This window comes from Bos mutus, chromosome 3 (genome assembly GCF_027580195.1).
Source record: "Bos mutus isolate GX-2022 chromosome 3, NWIPB_WYAK_1.1, whole genome shotgun sequence".
Classification (NCBI taxonomy): domain Eukaryota; kingdom Metazoa; phylum Chordata; class Mammalia; order Artiodactyla; family Bovidae; genus Bos; species Bos mutus.
The window spans coordinates 3,082,174-3,100,197 of record NC_091619.1 but is presented as its reverse complement, the minus strand read 5'-3'; the positions used below and the strand labels follow the sequence as shown (position 1 = coordinate 3,100,197).

Here is an 18,024-nt window from a genome sequence, read left to right as displayed (position 1 = left end):
TATGAGTACCTGATTGACTTTGAGTGTCTGATTGACTATGAGTACCAACTCCCTTTCTGCTGAACCTTGGGTATTCTGGTTCTTGCAACATCAGACTGGGCTGGTGCAGCCTGGAAAATCCAGTGGCTGGACGCCACCACAGAGCAATGAGTCAGGTCTGCAGGCAGCTGCCTCCTGGGCACGTGTGCCTATCGCCTGTGTCACGCTGCACTGGTGCTTGGAGGCGGTCTCAGAGCCTTTGCCCCTGCCGCAGAAGCAGCACCAATGGGGCACGACTTAGCAGCCAGCTCTGGTGGCTGAGCCAGGCTGTCCCTGACTCAGTGGGGTCCTGGGATGTCCTCCAGTACCCCCTGAAAGCTTCAGTATCCCCGTCGGTGACTCTAGCCACCTCTGGGCATTAATTGGTCTCAGTAAAAGTACTTTGATTAAGCTCAGATGAAAGGGGCTCAGGATATTTCAAAGCCAGTCAGGGCTTTTGGGGTGAGGAAGGGTGGCAGCTGTTGAGGTGACAGTGGAGGGGAGACGCTGGAGTCTCAGACAAGAAGTCTGGGTGGAGAGTCCACGGAGCGCCTCGCTCTGGTTCCTCACTCATCCCCCGCACTGCTGCTTCTGGGGGTCTAGGCGCCTGGGAGCGGACTGTGGGGAGGGGTGGCTCACTCCCGACCGACGTCTCTCTCACATTCCAGGCTGCTGCCGAGGTGGCCTGCCCCCCTTTCCCTCCCTCTCCCACCCTCTGAGAGACATCCTGGCAAATCGCACCAAGGTTACCTGGGAGAAATTCATTTCCAACATCACGGAAATCTAGAGTCCCAGAAAAGACTAAGTTATTCTTGATTTGACTGGCTTTAAATAGCTTAGACCTTCCTGCTGTCCTCACCCTCCAAGTTCCCAACCTCCCAGCCCTGCATTTCTTCCCACACTCTCCACAGCCTCTTGGGAGTAGGGTAGCCATCACTTCCCTGCGCTTGGATGACTTTGAGACTGTGACAGGAATAGGGTCCCTGGAAAGAGGAGTCAAGGGGCTGAATGGGAGTAGGGAGTCGGAGAAACTGCCCAGAGCTCATGAGGTTTTTTGTACAGATCCTGGGAAAGACTGCTTTGTCCCCGGAGCTAGTGGGAGTGAGCACCAAATCACAGAAGGTCAAGGCTGGAAATGACATCCAAGACTCTTTTACCCTGGAAACTTCTTTGTAAACTAATCAAATGGTTGGACCATCTGAGCTTGCACACCTTAAGAGACAGGCTGCTTATTACCTCATAAAGCAAAACCCAAACTGTCTTAGAGCAACCCCAATGCTCAGAAAGTTCTTAACATGGAGTCACTGCATGTCTTCCTGACCATCCTCTGGGGGCCCTAGTTCTGCTTCTTGGGACCACATGAGACAAATCCATGTTTTCTTCATGATGCCCCTTCAGATATCTCCTACCCCAGCTACTGTGCAGCCTGACCCCCTGGGGAAAGCGTGTGCAGTTCGGGAACACAGTGTTCTTCTGAGCATTTGGTAGGGGGAGAGAGAAGCGTGTTGGAGGGAGGGAGGGGGGGAAACTGGGAAACCTTCCACTTATCCCTTGGGCTGGGCATGTTGCTCTCCTGACAGTTCACACTCCCACCGCCCCAGGCAGCTCTGGCCAAGCTCTGTTGCCTCTGAGCCCCACCCCCTCTGGCACCACCTTCTGCTTTCCCAGTGTCCAGGCAACAGGAAGCAAACAGGGAGGGCAGAGTGCAGGCTGGTCGGAAGGGCTTAGTGGGCAAGGCCTTGCAGCAGACACACACCCAGCTTTGCTCTGCTACCTGAAGGCTCCCCACAGCTTCCCTGGCAAATTCCGGGAAAACAAGGCAAGACTGGAAACCACTCAGGAGCAGCGGCAAGGGGAAGCTCCCTCTGGGCATATGTGTTGAGGAATCCCAGTGGCAGAACCCAAGGCAAATTTTACTTCTATAAAGTAAAATTATACTTTCAGTTCAGTTCAGTCGCTCAGTCATGTCCGACTCTTTGCCACCCCATGAATCGCAGCACGCCAGGCCTCCCTGTCCATCACCAACTCCTGGAGTTCACTCAGACTCACGTCCATCGAGTCAGTGATGCCATCCAGCCATCTCAGCCTCTGTTGTCCCCTTCTCCTCCTGCCCCCAATCCCTCCCAGCATCAGAGTCTTTTCCAATGAGTCAACTCTTCTCATGAGGTGGCCAAAGTACTGGAGTTTCAGCTTCAGCATCATTCCTTCCAAAGAAATCCCAGGGCTGATCTCCTTTAGAATGGACTGGTTGGATCTCCTTGCAGTCCAAGGGACTCTCAAGAGTCTTCTCCAACACCACTTTACTGAAGATAAATACTGATACCGAAGATCAAAGTCCTATTGGACATGTAGGGTAATCATCACAAGGTCTCTCTCCCCGCATGCAAACATACACAGTCCAGGATGATCTGTCTTCATTGCCTGGTTTATCCCAGGGGTCTGGCTCTGACCCCAGGGGGCACTCGGACAGATAGGGTAGAAGGTCCCCAGAGGTTCAGTTCTCAAGGATTGTGCCTCCTCCGTCCAAAAATACCATCAGCTGTCTTTTCCAACTTCACTCTCTCCTTTGCTGTGTCTGCCAGAGCTCTGGTTTATTTTTCAAGGACTGAAATACTCTGCCGGCCACCTCTTTCCACTCTCAGACAAACCAAGTACATCCTTAGTTATCCTTCAGATCAGTGTTTAAAGGTCATTTCCAACACACCAGGGGGTCTTGCCACATATGATGGGAGGTCATCAGCCTGTGATAGGAGCTGGTGCCCCTTCCCTTTTCTGTCTCCCCCTCCAGACTGAGCGCTCCAGAAGACAGGATTTTGTTAACCGTTGCTTCCCCAGGGCCTAGACACTAGGCCCAGCTGGTTTGTTAATGGATGAAGGTTCTGTAAGAAATGGTTGATCTCGTTGAGGTGAGTTCTCTTTTATCCTTAAGGTCTCTTAATTCTTCAGGTTTGCCATCAGGGATTCACATAGTCTTTCAAAGTGAATTCTTCTTTCCTCCACCGTTCCCTTGATAACAACTCAGTTTATAGTGTTTAAGCAGCCTCACTTTGCTAAGACATTCTGCTGATAAAGTAGGTTAGACCACTCCTTTCAGCGATGGGGACAATTTCGGGGCTGTCTGCTCTTCCGACTCTAGGTCAGCTCCAGGATGTCTCCTGCTGGCAGAAATCTGGTTGTATCCAGGCTCCCTCCTAGGGTCCCCGTTCTTCTGAAGTGGATGAGCAGGAATCACTGAGCCTTGGGAAGCCTGAGCTGAGGCGTAAGGAGACCCTGGGTCTCACATCTCAGAAACTCTTGCCCACTAGCCTTGACGGGGGCCTCAGTCCCTAAACCCCAATCTTGTTTCTGAAACTGAACCTCACTCGTGGATCTTGTCCTTCTCTCTGTGTTCTCAATCACTCAGTCGTGTCCAACTCTTTGTGACCCTATGGACTGTAGCCCACCAGGCTCCTCTGTTCATGGGATTCTCCAGGCAAGAACACTGGGAGTGGGTTTCCATGTCTCCTCCAGGGGATCTTCCCGACCCAGGGACTGAACGTGCATCTCTGGTGTCTCCTGCATTGGCAGGTGGAATCTTTGCCACTGAGCCACCTGGGAAGCCTTTTCTGAACTGTAACTCTTCCCTGTCTGAACTCGACATGCTCCCATCACAGCACTCTACCACCCAGGCACCTCCATTCTTCTTGTCCAAGCAGGACCTCACCTGGCGGATCTCCGACACCAAACCTTCGCTGAGAGCTGGGGTTCCCGGGCTTCTCTGTGACCATGTACCAGGCACCTCTGTTTGCCCTCTCTGAGCATGAGACTGTCTGCCCCATGGCTCTCCTGCCACCAGACCCTTTCCTCGGAGGTTTCTCTGCTCAGCACTCCCAGGGCTGCTGTTTGCTCCCTGGATGTCACAGGGGTGGGCCCTGGAGGGGAGATGGGGAGCTTGAAGCTGAGCCTCAGAGGCCTGGGAGGAGGGGTTGGGGATAGGTCCAGGCAGATGGGGGCAGTGCCTGTCCCTCCCCACGATGTTCTGGGGTTGGGCTGCCCCTCCTCTCAGAAGCAGCCTCTGGGCCTCTCTAGGTCCTTGTCTGCCTCTTCTCTCTGCCTCTGTACTCCTGTTCACGCCTTTCCAAGTTTCTGTCTTTGAGTTTCTGTTTCTTCCTTAGAAGAGAAGCAAATACAACCCAGTCTGGTGGTGTGTGTGTGTGTGTGTGTGTGTGTGTGTGTGTGCACGATAGAGGGGCCATTCTCCTCCAGGGAGCTACAGATTTCTCAAAGAAAAACAAGGGGCCCTTTTGGAAATTGGTGCACTCTGTTCCAGACTGTAGCCTGGATCCTCTGCCTCCTGTCCCTCTCTCAGCCTCTGGGGGGGCCACCTGGATGGCATCTGTTTCCCTGCCCCTTTACTAACCACTGCCTCTCCCAATCTCTCTCTCTCTCTAAGGGGGCACACAGGGAATCCTAGTACTTTACTGGATCTGCCCAGACCTTTATAGGACCTGAAAAGGAAGTGGGTGGGGCAATGGGATGTTTGGGGTGAAGACTGGTGGGGAAAAGGGAGGGAAGAATTGGGGGAGGGGGCCTCCTCCCCCAGGATGAAAGTCACAGAGAAAGGAGGGCTGGGAGCTGGTCCCAGAGGGAGGGGCCATGGGCTGGAATTGTGCTTTGAAAATTGAGCAGATGCCCCAGTGCCATCACTCCAATACCACTCCCCAAAATCCCTGCAGGGCTCAGGGCGCAAGGCAAGAATGCCGACAGCTGCTTTTATGGGCCCCAGATTGCAAGGAGGTGGTAATTAGCCCTCAGTGGGTCAAAGGGGAGCAACAATGTGTCCTGCCTTTTGAGACTTTGAGGAGCCCCTGCATGGAGACCTCAAAAGTGGCTGTTCTCCCAGGAGCATCTAGGCCCTTGGTCTCCCCCAGAGCCAATCTCCTCGACTTCAAAACCAGGAACCCCTTCACCCAAGTAAAACTGCCTCTGATGGACCCCATTGTCCAGTTCCATTTGGTGTCAGAGCCCCACTCACTGATATAACTTCCTGCATCCCCTCCCCAAATGCCCTTCTGGGAGCTTGACCAGATGGTGAGCTTAGGTCATGGAGCAGAATTTAAGAGGTTGTATTTCTTATGGGATTCAGTTGCTTTATTTCTTTCAGATGGGCATACATGTATTTAGAACTCTTTCCAAAATTTTGAAATCCCAATGAACATGTGCTACTGGTATTCTCCCAGAAGAAAGGAATGAAAATTCTAGCCAAAGTCAGACTTAATGAATGAAGGTTGAGGTCTTTCTATATCATAAATACAACCTCATTTTTGATCCCCATGAACCCTCTGTCCATGTAACTTTAACCGAAGTTTTAACTCTAACCACAGCCTCAGTTCAGTTCAGTTCAGTTCAGTAGCTCAGTCTTGTGTGACTCTTTGTGACCCCATGAATTGCAACACACCAGGCCTCCCTGTCCATCACGGACTCCTGGAGTTCACTCAAACTCAAGTCCATCGAGTCAGTGATGCCATCCAGCCATCTCATCCTCTGTCATCCCCTTCTCCTCCTGCCCCCAATCCCTCCCAGCATCAGAGTGTTTTCCAATGAGTCAACTCTTCGCATGAGGTGGCCAAAGTACTGGAGTTTCAGCTTTAGCATAATTCCTTCCAAATAACACCCAGGACTGATCTCCTTTAGAATGGACTGGTTGGATCTCCTTTCGGTCCAAGGGACTCTCAAGAGTCTTCTCCAACACCACAGTTCAAAAGCATCAATTCTTTGTTGCTTTCTTCACAGTCCAACTCTCACATCCATACATGACCACTGGAAAACCATAGCCTTGACTAGATGGACCTTTGTTGGCAAAGTAATGTCTCTGCTTTTGAATATGCTATCTAGGTTGGTCATAACTTTCCTTCCAAGGAGTAAGCGTCTTTTAATTTCATGGCTGCAGTCACCATCTGCAGTGATTTTGGAGCCCCCCCAAATAAAGTCTGACACTGTTTCCACTGTTTCCCCATCTATTTCCCATGCCTATTCTAAGTCAAATCCCAAACTCAAGTTTAACCCAGCTCTAAATCCAATCCTAAGTCAATCTCAAGCCTGCCTTCGATTGCATCCCCAGGCAAAGCTGTAGATGACACTAAAACCCTGTTCCTTATCAAACACGAATCCCAGCCATGAAGCCTAGCCTCAGTTCTAGCTGTAATTCTATCCTTAATCCTAATGTTAACTCTCTTCCCAACCTCAAATCTGACCTGAGCCTCGTTCCTCATTCCACCTAACCTCAATCTTAATCTCGGCTCCAGTCTTCTCTCCAACTCTAACAGTAGCTAAAATTCCGAATCCAGTTAAACTCCAGGCCTACATTTCAGTCTAAAGGAACCACAGTCTTACTCCTCTCTTTTCAGACTCCCTCTTCCTGGCCCCACCTGTTCACCCCTCCACCTATCATTGCCTTTCCCCAGGAGTGGGTCTGGTAACCCACAGGGTTGCTATGCCCTTTTCTTGGTCCACTCTGGACTGAGAGTCAGGATGCCTGCTTGTTCTCCACTTAGTCAGGCTGTAGCAGCATCACCTAGACTAAATCCTCGTGTTTTTCTAGACCTCTATATCCCCATCTGTAAAGTGGGAATAATGATCTGTGTTCTCCAGAGTGTGCAGGCCAATCCTATAATCCTTAAAGTGAATAAGCAAATAAGGACATTTACAGTGTACAAGTCGTGGGCCCCGGAGCACGCTGTTATTGTTGGGAGTGCAGCTGTGGGGCTGGAATGCAGAGATTCCAGCATAGACTCCTTGTACTTCCTTATTGTTCTGTCTTATTTTTCCCAGAGGGGTGGGCCCTGGCAGCGTCCTGAGCCCCGTGACTCTCTCCAAGACTCTTCCCCATCCCCTTCCTGTGCCCCTGTCAGCAATAGGGCAGGACCCTTAAGCCTTTGGAGAGGGTTGAATTGTTGAATAAAGCCACTCATGGCTGGGCCCCTACCACTGTGTATGGGGCAGTCCTGGAGTCTAGGGGAGGCCCAAGGCCTGTTCTGGGACCGCCCCCCCACTCCCCGGAGCAACGAGCAAGGGCTGGCCCTCCATTTTCTCGCCCTGCCCAGCAGGACTTCTCATCCCAGCTCCAACCTGCCTGCAATGGTGGGGGCTTAGTCACCCTGATGACCATCCACGTCAGGAGGGTCCTTGGTCTCCCTGTGCACAGAAGCAAGGGCACCATTCTATCCCTGAAAGAAGGGTGTAAAGAGGGGCTTGGTACTACTCAACAGACACTCTGGTGAGGGGTGTCCATGTACAAAGGCACACCCCTTCCCCTGCCTTCCTGGCGCTCATTTCCCCAGCAGCCCCTCACCTGCCCGTCCACTCACCTCACTCCCTCTGCACCTGCTGGGCCCTCTCGTCTTAGGCGTCACTGAACTGGTTTTGGTTGTGTGTGGGAGGTGGGAGGCTGGATCCCCTGTAACACACCCGGTTCTGCAGGATCCTGTGCACCTGGGGGTGACCCTGCCTCAGGTAAAGGCGCAGGGCACAGCTCAAGAGGGGGCAGCCAGGGGAAGACCCCAATTCCCCACAGACACCTCCCCTCCTCCTTTCAGCTCAGGAGGCCTGATGCCCTTTGAAGTCCTGGGTCCCTTTCATCTGGGGCCTCCCCTCCAGTCCCAGCATCCCCTTCCCTGGTGCCCTTTCCCACAGGTCTTGACCTGGGTGGGAGGGGGTCTGCAGGGTCAGGGAAATGAGGAGGGCGTGGGATTTGGAAACCTGCGTGTCAAACACAGTGCCCTGGGGTCAGCGCCAGCCTTCAGCTCCTGGTTACCCCTGAACCCCCAGTCTGGCTTCCCCTTCCTCTTCTCCATTTCCCCGAGGGAAGAGGCAACAAATGAGTGGTGAGGGGTGCTCCGTGGACGCCGTAAAATTGGGTGACTGTTGTCACCCCAAGGATGGGGCCAGGAGGAAGTGGAAGTTTAACAGGTGCCTAATTACAAGTCCCGCTGGCCACCCTGCGCCTCTCTCAGGATAGGGAAGAGCTTGGGGAAGGGCTGGGTGATGCCTGGGTAGGCCACTCTTTGTCACCCTGCTAATTAGGGCTCCTGGGACTCCTCCCCAAGGCGGGGACCAGGCCCCCTCCCTCCTGTAGAAATAACTCCGGCTGCTCCCCAGCAGGGCACTTGCTGCACCTTCCTGCCACCCCCGGGCAGCGTCTGGGCCCTCCGCTCCCCTTCCCTCCACCTGTCCCCACACACCCACAGCCGCCGGCCTGCAGCCACCGGCCCCAGGGATCCTAGCCCCGGCGGAGGAAGCACCGAACCTAGAGACATGGGAGTCCGAGGAGCATTCCACCTTCTGCTCGCGTGCCTGAGCCCAGGTATGGGGCTGGGCAGGGGCGGGATGCCCACCTGATGCCGGATGCACAGGAGAAAGGCAATGAGGGGCTCACAGAGGAGCCTGGAAGGTGGGCTCGGATTCCCTGGCAGGGTGCTGCCCCCCTTGCCCTGCTGGGCTGGAGTTTGGATGTTGCCAAGGGGACCTCTCCCCAGGAGAGCCCTGCACTTGGTTTGGGGCATGTGTTCTTGGATGGCTCTTCATTGTGTCCGTGAACCTGTGGGGCTCACACACGTTTGTACATGCTGTGAATGGGAGCATAGGGCTCACCAGGAGTTACTATGGGAACTGGGGGTGGGGGCTGAGGAGGAGCCTGGAAAGATCTCTTTTCCATTGGTCTGTGTGCTATCCCCAGTGGGAGGGCCTCCCACCCACCCCACTTGCCTGGAGAGGGCAGAGCCTTGGGCTGGTGGAGAATGAATGGGCTGCTTCCAGCAGGACTGGGCCCCTGCACCGTGAAAGCTCCAGGGTAGCACACAGCCTGTCCAGGGTGAGCCTGGGGAGGGCGGGGAAGGTGACTCCCAGAGCCCCCTCCCTGGGACACGCGTGGAGGGCAGGGCTCCGGACTGGACATCGAGGCTGCCTGCCCAGGATGGGGCAAGTCCTAGCAAGAGCCCATCTGTGTGGGCATCGGTGGACATGGCTGAGATGCTCTCGGGGGTCAGGGTGCGGGCTGAGGGGGCACAGGGGAGGAGCTCAGGGAGCAGGGAGCATATGAGTGTCCGCCTTTCTGGCAGCAAGCCTGCAACATCTTCTCTGTCTGGTGGGAGCTGGCCTGGCTGAGCTTACTGTGGAAGCTGTGCTGTGGGGACCTGGCACATCTCTGTGTGTCGTGTGTACCTTTTGTGGGGGCTGCCGTTTCTCCCCTCCCTTCCCTTCTCCTCCTTTATCTGCAGAAGGAGGGTTCATGGTTCTGGAAGCAGCTTACAAATTCACAAAGGACTTACAAGCTGAGAGTAGACACGGCTTTTGAGGCATCTGCCCTCTTCCTTGGCAAGCCTGTCGTGATTTCCCTGCCCCTCCTCTAAGTCTCTGCACACAACTCTTGCTCTTCCACTCTGGTCTTCTTCCATCCCCCCAGCTTCTCTCTCCTCTCACACTCCCTGGAGGTACTTCCTTAGCACCACAGCAAGAGGAGTGAAGGTGAGACACCAGGAGTGACTTCCCCAGGAGAGCAAGAGGGTGCAGAAAGCCTGGGAGGAGGTTGAGAGAGATTTAGGGAAACTAAAAGGCTAGGGTGAGGCTCCCTGGCCTGGGACAAAGGCAGACACTCTGCCTAGTGCAGGGTGGAGACACTCTCTTTCAGTCCATCCCTCCCTCCCAAGCCCCCTGCCCAGAATACTCACCCTCCCACCCGGCTGGCTCCCAGGATGTGGAGAGCATTCTCTTGTTGCTTCCCCAGGGTGGAGCCTCCGCACTCTACTGAGTTCTGGCTCATCTCTGGCTTGCCTTGTGCCAGCCCAGGGCCTGGCAGATGGTGTTAGGATCTTTATCTCAGGAGTGGGCTGGTGTTAGCACGGCCTGGGGCTAGAGAAGGCATCACCAAGTCCCGTTAGAGCCCCAGCAGCTAGTCTGCCTGCTCTGGGTTACCCTGGAGGCTTGAGCAGGGGTGGGGGGCGGGTTCAGGGCATGGCTGATGGCCCAGCTGGGATCCTGAGGGGCAGGTTCAGTGATGCCTGTGGTGCTGCGGATGTTGAAAGGGCTCCTGCTGGCTCTCTAAGAACCAGGCTAAGCTTCTGCAGCTTAGTCTTGAATGAACGCACATGGGGGACTGCCAGTGTATGCAGTGGGTGTATCTTCTGGATTAATATGTACCTGTGTTTGTGTGTAGTTGTGTCTGTATGACTGTGTGTCTGTGTGGATCTGACAGTGTCTGTGTGTACAGGAAGGTGGGACTCCATAGGTAGGTATCTGCATTTTGAAGGCGTGTAAGACTGTGTCTGTGTGTTGATGTCTCTGGCTGTGACAGTGTGTAATCGTGTGTGTGTGTGAGACGCTCTCTAAGTGTGCAGGTGGTCCCGGGAGAGAACCAGAGAAGCAAAAGCAGGATGAGCAATCGAGACCAGGGGCTGAGATGCCAAAGGACTCGCTAATTCTTGCAGAGTGAGCCAGGCTGGGCAAGGGGCCGGGGGCGAGGGGAAGGCTGGAGACTGGGAGGTGGCGTGATGCCCGCTCAGCCAGGGTTGGGGCCCTTTGGGTACCAACCCCCCAACTTCGTGTTCCTCTGTAGGTCCAACCGGTTGGGGCTAGCACTTGCCTGGGGCTTCAGGGGAGGGAGGGAGAGATCAGTCCTGAGCTTCCAGATCCTGGCTCCTCACTTGGGGCTGACTCAGTGAGGCTAGGGCTGGTAGCAGCGGGAGGGGCCCCAGGTGGAGCGAGCATGTGAAGGTGGCTATACCTGAGCCACAGGATCACACAGGGGGCATGACGCAGAGCACACAATGCCACATGCCTTCACGCAAGGCTCGCCCGTCCTATACTACAGACGACTGCGGCCTTGGTCTCAACGCCATCATGCATTGTCACACACGGATGCAGCCAAGCTCCTGGTCACAGCTGCACACAGGCACACACTATCACTCAGAGCACTTACACAGCCAGGCACACACCGTCACGTGGGCACACAGCCACAGATATGCACTGTCACACACAGACACACAGAGGACTCCAGAGGTCATGGTGTCCATCCTCCTGCCTCTGGACACGACCACTTCACTTGGTCCAGACAGATGTGGCTTTTAACCAGCCAGTCGCTTCCATCAGAGCATTTAACAACTCGACGTGCTCCACATGCCTCCACACACAGGCACACACACGCTCACACCCACAGGTCCTGTCATGTAAATATAGAAGCAGACACTCTACCTAGTCATGTGCATAAATCTCCCTACAGTACACATAAGCAGCCACAAACACTCATAAACACACAACGTACATATGTGGACATATCCACACATGCATATATAATCATGCATACATACAAGCATTCATATTTTATTTTAAAAGTTTATTATTTTTATTTTGACTGTGCTGGGTCTTCACTGCAGAACATGGGCTTTCTCGAGTTGTGGCGCGTAGGCTCTAGAGTGTGTTGGCTCAATAGTCATGGTGCATGGGCTTAGCTGCCTCACAGTGCGTAGGATCTTAGCTCCTTGACCAGGTATCGCACTCACATCCCCTGCATTGGAGGGCGAATTCCTAACCACTGGACCACCAGAGAAGTCCCAGATATAAGCATTCTTAATAACTATCTATATACAATATACAAACAGTATAGCTGCAATTCTACACAGTTATAGAATACACACACGCTAACACAAGTCAGCACAGATATGCATGGATCAAGTCATGCACACTCTGAGAGCAGGCCCTACTCCCTGAGGAACCCGCACTGAGGCCCGGGCTGCCACTGACAAGGAATGGTGGAGAGAAGGGAGCTGAAGCTGATCCCAAGCCCTGGTCCCGCTCCCCTTATCCCATCTGCCCTGCCTGTATCCTAGCGCTGCTGTCTGCTGTACGGATCAACGGGGATGGCCAGGAGATCCTGTACCTGGCGGAAGGTGACAATGTGAGGCTGGGCTGCCCCTACATCCTGGACCCTGAGGACTACGGTCCTAATGGGCTGGACATCGAGTGGAAGCAGGTCAACTCAGACCCCTCACATCGGGAGAATGTGGTAAGTGATTCTCTCTGGGTACGTGATTCTCCTTACTCCACACTTCATAGTATTCACTTGTTGGGCAGCTAGCACACTGCAGGGCGAATAAGAAAACCCAGCCCTTGAACTTTCCCCAAGGCTTCTCGAGAGAATGGGGCAATGGGGAGGAGCTGTGTAATTTCCAATCAAGCCAGTCAGTCAGGCCACCTCCTCCCACCCCACTCCAAAAGGAAGACAGGCACTGTCCTGGCCCGACCTTACACTTCCAGCTCAGATAGCCTTTGATTGAGTACCATCCAGCTTCTCTGTGCGCCTGTGGCTATATTCATCTCATCCCATTTAATCCTCACATGCCCCTGGGAGGTAGCTATTAGGCAGAGAGTGCCTGATTTCATATGATCTCACACGTTCTGTTAAAAGTCAGTGGATCAGGCATTATCATTCCTGTTTTTCATCCAAGAAAGCTGAGTCTCAGGGAAGTTCAGTGAATTGCCCCAGACAGCCAATCCACAAGGCCTTCCTTGGCTCTACCTGTCTCACCATCTCTGTTTCCTTCTCTTCACAGTTCCTTAGTTACCAGGACAAGACGATCAACCATGGCAACCTCCCCCATCTGCAGCAGAGGGTGCGCTTTGCAGCCTCAGACCCCAGCCAGTACGATGCCTCCATTACCCTCTCGAACCTGCAAGTCTCCGACACAGCCACCTATGAGTGCCGGGTGAAGAAGACCACCGTGGCCACCCGGCGGGTCATCATCACCGTCCAAGGTGTGAGCAGGCTCCTCTGGGATCCCCTTCCCCAGCCTTCAGAATCAAGGGTGGCCTGGCCACCCTGAGCCTGGCTCTGCCTCTTGGCTGGGCCCTGGCTCACAACTACCCTCTTCCCTGTAGCGCGGCCTGCGGTGCCCTTATGCTGGTCTGAGGGCCACTTTACACACGGCAATGATGTGGTGCTGAAGTGCTTCGCCAATGGGGGCAGCCCACCTCTCACCTACAAGTGGGCCAAGATCAGCGGGCATACTCACCCCTACCGGGCTGGGTCTTACCATTCTCAGCACAGCTTCCACTCTGAGCTCTCCTACCATGAGTCCTTCCACAGCTCCATCAGTCAAGGTGAGGGGGCCTTGGGAGAGGGGAAGATGGGGATGCTGGGTCCCGCTGGGGCTCCCCTAGGTCATCAGCGGCACCAGCTGTGGGAGACTCCTCCTTGGAGCCTGTTCCAGAAGCTGCTATAGAGGGAAGAAGAGAAGGCAAAAGGGGAGAGTCAGTCGAAAGCAGCATGACTAATTCGGAAAGAGCATGGTTTCAGATAGAGCTGGGTTTGCATTCTGGCTGGACCGTGACTGGCAGCAAGGCTCAGGCAAGTGGCTTGGCCTCTCTGTGCTGTGGTTTCATTCTACGGTATATGAGAAGGGAATGCTAAGGGCCATCCTCCAAGGGCGTGTGAGAATTACACGGGATGAGGTGTGTAAAACTGCTGGCACAGAGAGATGCTGACTGGTACTCACAATCAAAGACGATCAGAGCTGGAAGGAGCCTTAGAATTCCTCTGGTCTAACCTGGTCCTCAATGCACAAATGAGGAGACCGAGGCTCAGGGAGGGGGCATATTTCCCCAAGGTCAGAGAGTGAAATCATGGTTTCTTTCCTGTTGCTGGGAAAGGGGCCTTCCTTGCCTCTCTTTCAGCAGGGGAAGGTGACTCACCTGGACACAGTGGGGTGGACTTGTGTGTGTACACACACACTCCTTCCATGGGCCATCCTGCAGTGGTCTAGGCTGGGGTCAAGCTCTCAAACACCAAGCCCCTTGGCCTCACCATTGCCCTCTGATGCTCCTTCAGTTTCAGGCCTGAACAACGGTGACCTAGTGTTGAAGGACATCTCCTACAAGGATGATGGGCTGTATCAGTGCACAGTGGCCAACCACGTGGGCTACAGCGTGTGTGTTGTGGAGGTGAAGGTCTCAGGTGGGTGCAGGCAATGGCTCCTTGGCTGGGAGGGTTGGATGGGAGGAACCTGGGCTGTATTTTGGAGTCTCAGCAGGATCAGCCTTATGGGTCTCATCAATGCATATAGCTCTGCCAAGGTCAGCCAGGAAGCCCTGGGAGAAACATGCAAATATGAGGAGTTAACTTGCCTCTCCCCATATATTCCTCCCTGTGTGTCCAAGGGCCCTGAGATCTCCTGGGTCCCCCATCCTTTTTCATACAGAAGTCCTGTGCTTGCCACTCCGGGTTAGCCAAGCACCTGCTAGGCTGCAGAAAGCCTGACTAGTCTCTACTTCTCTCCCCAGACACCCGGCGCATAGGAATCATCGTCGGCGCAGTGCTGGGCTCTTTGCTCGCGCTGGGCTGCCTCTTGGTGGGCATCTGGGGGCTCGTCTGCTGCTGCTGCGGGGGCGCCGGGGTCGGCGGCGGCTCCCGCGGTGCCTTCGGCTACGGCGGCGGGGTCGGCGGCGGGGTCGGCGGAGGGGCCTGCGGCGACTTGTCTAATGAGATCAGGTAAAACCTGATGCATGCTGCATGCTGCTGCGCGGCAGGGGACCGGCGCCCTGCTCCCTCTCACCCCTGCCTACCACCGGCCGGCTGGGACCCCCAACCCCACCCTGCCTACCATCGCCAAGGAGTGCTGGGACCAGAGCATGTCAACCGGCCACTCATCGCATGGCTTTTCTCTTTCCTCTTTCCCTGCCAGTCTTCACTTCTGCTCTCCTGCCCTCCATCTCCTTCGCGTCTTTGCACCTCTCTGTCTTGTCTAGACTGTAAGCTCCTGGAGGGCAGGGCCTGTATTTTTCACTTTTCCCTTGTATCGCGCCGGTGAGAATTCTTGGACATGCCTATTTAAGAAGAGTTCATTAATATTAAGAATAGTGCTAACAACTTATATTAGAAACAAACTAGAAATAAAAATAGTACAAGACTAGTAGTGCTAATGACTGCAATACCCTGGGGATGGAGAAAAAGATGGAGAAGATTAAGAGAGGAGAGATGAGAAAAGAGGAAGAGAGAGGGCAAGGTCAGGGTTAAGGAAGGAAAGAAGGTCAGGGAAAGCAGCTCCTTCTGGGTCTCCAAGGTTCCCTTTCTATCAGAGCCGGTGGTTCTGCGAAAACATGAGAAGGGGACAGGAGGGCGCCTAGATGGGGCGGCCTGCCCTGCCGTGGGCTGTCCGGACATGTGTGGACAAGCCCCGTCCGGAGGAGGATGGGGACGGTGGCTCCGGGAACGCTGCGGAGCCGCGGGTCAGGAAGGGGCAGAGAGGAGAGAAGGTCGAGGCTGAGGCTGAGAGGCGAGGGGAGGCGGAGGGAGGCGCGGGAGACGAGAGACTGCCAAGAGCCCCCGGCTCTGCCCAGGCCGTGCCCACGCCGCGCCGCGGAGGAGCCCGCTCACCCGCCCGCCTGTTGTTTTCCACAGAGAGGACGCCGTGGCGCCGGGGTGCAAGGCCAGCGGGCGCGGCAACCGCGTCACCCACCTCCTGGGGTACCCGACGCAGAACGTCAGCCGCTCCCTGCGCCGCAAGTACGCGCCTCCGCCCTGCGGCGGCCCGGAGGACGTGGCCCTGGCGGCCCGCCCCGCCCCCGCGGCCGCCGCCTGCGAAGCGGGCCCCTCGCCGGTCTACGTCCAGGTCAAGAGCGCCGAGCCCGCCAGCAGCGCCGCCGAGGGGCCGCTGCAGAGCAAGGACGGCCTGCTGGTGTGAGCGCGCGCCGCTGGGCTGCGCCCCGGCTGGGAGTGGGGCGCGGGGCTCTCTGCTCGCAGCTGGGGACGCGCTCCGGCCGGCGCCGACCTCGGCTGCTCCCGGCCGCGCGGCGGCTGGGGGCTGAGGACGTTTCCCTCGGGAACTGAGTCGAACGGCTGAGCCTCCTTCTTTAAACGTAGGAGAGGGCGGGAGACGGCACAGAAAGGCCATTCGGGCCCTCTTCTCATCCTTGGAGCCCCAGGCTCGTGGAGAGGGAGAGAGGAGGAAGTCCGAGAGCGCACGAGGCCGGTGGCCCGTGTCCCCAGCCAAGGCAGAGAGCCCCGGGGGCTGGGTGGGTGGGGATCTGGACTGAATTGTGAATGTGAGATCCGAGGCAGCAGAGTTAGCACAATAAAGAAAATGTAAGATTCGAGACTGAGGTGGCTGTGGTTCCACGGAGGTTTGGGCATGGGGTCAGGGTGGTGGGCCATGCTCAGGGGTAGGGGAGGAGTCTTTGCTTCCTGTTGTCCAGTATCATTTCCTGAACATGTCCCCCTTACCCTCCTTGATCGGGAGCAGTCAGAGCTGGAAGGGGCTGTCTAATCCTACCCTTTCCCGAGACGGAGACTCCTCAGGCTTGATTTTCAATCCAGAATCCTGCTTTTCTCTTTTATTCCAGAAATCAAAAGAGAAAACAAGGAACCGGCAGACATGACCTCTCTGAATATTCCCTGACCATTCTCAGCATCTTTCTTCCGTCTCCTCTCACCTAGCAAATCCTGACTTCCTGATCTCTCCCAGATGTATGCCATCCTTTTCAACAACTAGAAAGGTTTCAGAGCCCTACTCTGGGGTAGAAAGACTAAGTTCATCTAACCTAGCCCCCTTTTTAATGGAAAGGGGATTGACGTTTATTGGGCACCCTCTGAATGCCAGGTGCTTTCTGATATTTCTTCTTATTTAATCCTGTGAGGTGCAGTATCCCATTATATAGATGAAGCAACTGAGGCTCACAGGTATTAAGTATCTTAACCAAGGTCACAGGTAATAACAGGCGTGTTTGACTCTCAGACTGATGCTGTTTCCCTGACATTTGAATTCCTTCTTCTACATTCCTGACAAAAGATACTTCAACCTCTTCTTGAATACCTGCAGTGGCACCTCCCAAATCAGTCCTTTTGGCCTCTGCCTGTCAGAGATATGTTTCTCCTGTTGAACTCAAATTGGGTCCCCGCATTGTTTTTATCCCTTGGTCCAAGTGCTACTCTTCGTGAGCCCTAAGCATCACATTCTCAATTCAGCTGCCTCTAATGGACCAAGTGGCTGTACTCCACGCTGGATGATTGCAACAGGCACACGACTGGAGCTGTGCCTGGTTTAGGGGTTGAGGGTCTTCTGAGGACAATAATAGTACTTCACGGTCACTCTGCTCTACCTGCTTCTGTCCAGCCACCTGCCTCTGAGAGCATAGCACTTCCTTTTCTTTGTCTTTTTTTTTTTTTTTTTGCCTTTTTTTCTCTTAAGGAGAAGCTGGGCTCCTGAAGTCTTTCTGCTTCTACCCTGTGGCCATGTGAACTGTGGGGAATGGATGGACCTCGGAGTTTGTTGATAGAGGAAGCTCTGAAACCTTGCTTGGTTGTACGTAACTAGGAAAACTTTCTTGTTGGCTTGGGTACTTGCAAAAGGGTAATGGCGTCTCTGGTTCTGCCTTGATAGAGTTTGGGAAGAGAAAGGAGAGATGACACTTACCTGGCAGGGGCGACACCATGATCATGAAGGTGGTTTTGCCAGGGCGAGGCTCACCCATTGCACTCGGGATGTGCTGCCCCTGTGATTTACTCAAATGTGGGAAACTCGATGGCATAATTTGTGCTGGGGGGGACTGCATTCACACTTTCTCCTGAAGAAAAACAAAAGAAAGGAGAGATGATGGTGGAACAGAGGGAGCCAGGGAGAGATGTCTTAGAGTGGGGGTGGGGGGGTGGAGGGTGGGGTTGCGGGGGAGGTGGGGATTCTTGAGGATGGATGGGGACACAATGGGAGGGAGTAAGGGGACTAAGTGAGGAGAGCAGAGAACTGCAGGAACCATCTCTTCCTCATTTATTTGGAGACATTTAACAGCACCTGTAGGATGATTTGTTCATAGAACTGTAGGATGCTGGGCCTGGCACATTTTTGCCCTTAGGCTGGGGATTGAATAGGGTGATTTGGGAGGGCTCTCCCAGTCTGAGACCCTCCAGCTCAGCTCCCTGCAAGGAAGTGAGGTACAGAGGCAGCCAGCTGTGCAGGTTGTGTTGAATGACATCATCTTCCCCATTCC

General features: G+C 54.6%; 1 protein-coding gene and 1 non-coding gene across 2 annotated transcripts; both read left to right on the top strand.

The window, feature by feature from the left end:
- The first annotated feature begins 9,015 nt into the window (after positions 1-9,015).
- On the top strand, positions 9,016-16,040 carry VSIG8 (V-set and immunoglobulin domain containing 8). The gene is made up of 7 exons (XM_070368718.1): positions 9,016-9,042; positions 11,744-12,052; positions 12,600-12,801; positions 12,925-13,146; positions 13,874-13,999; positions 14,326-14,533; positions 15,443-16,040. The coding sequence occupies exons 1-7, from the start codon at positions 9,016-9,018 to the stop codon at positions 15,723-15,725; spliced, it is 1,377 nt and encodes a 458-aa protein (XP_070224819.1). The 3' UTR covers positions 15,726-16,040.
- Positions 16,041-17,445: 1,405 nt separating this feature from the next.
- On the top strand, positions 17,446-17,607 carry LOC138987361 (U1 spliceosomal RNA). The gene has a single exon (XR_011463844.1). It is a non-coding gene; the product is annotated as a U1 spliceosomal RNA (small nuclear RNA).
- Positions 17,608-18,024: the final 417 nt, after the last annotated feature.

What these genes read in the sequence shown, in the direction of transcription:
- VSIG8 (XM_070368718.1), top strand. Translation starts at nt 9,016, where the DNA reads ATGGCTGAGATGCTCTCGGGGGTCAGG. An exon ending in CCTCACATCGGGAGAATGTG is followed by an intron (nt 12,053 to 12,599) that starts GTAAGTGATTCT and finishes TTCTCTTCACAG; the next exon opens with TTCCTTAGTTACCAGGACAA. An exon ending in CCACAGCTCCATCAGTCAAG is followed by an intron (nt 13,147 to 13,873) that starts GTGAGGGGGCCT and finishes ATGCTCCTTCAG; the next exon opens with TTTCAGGCCTGAACAACGGT.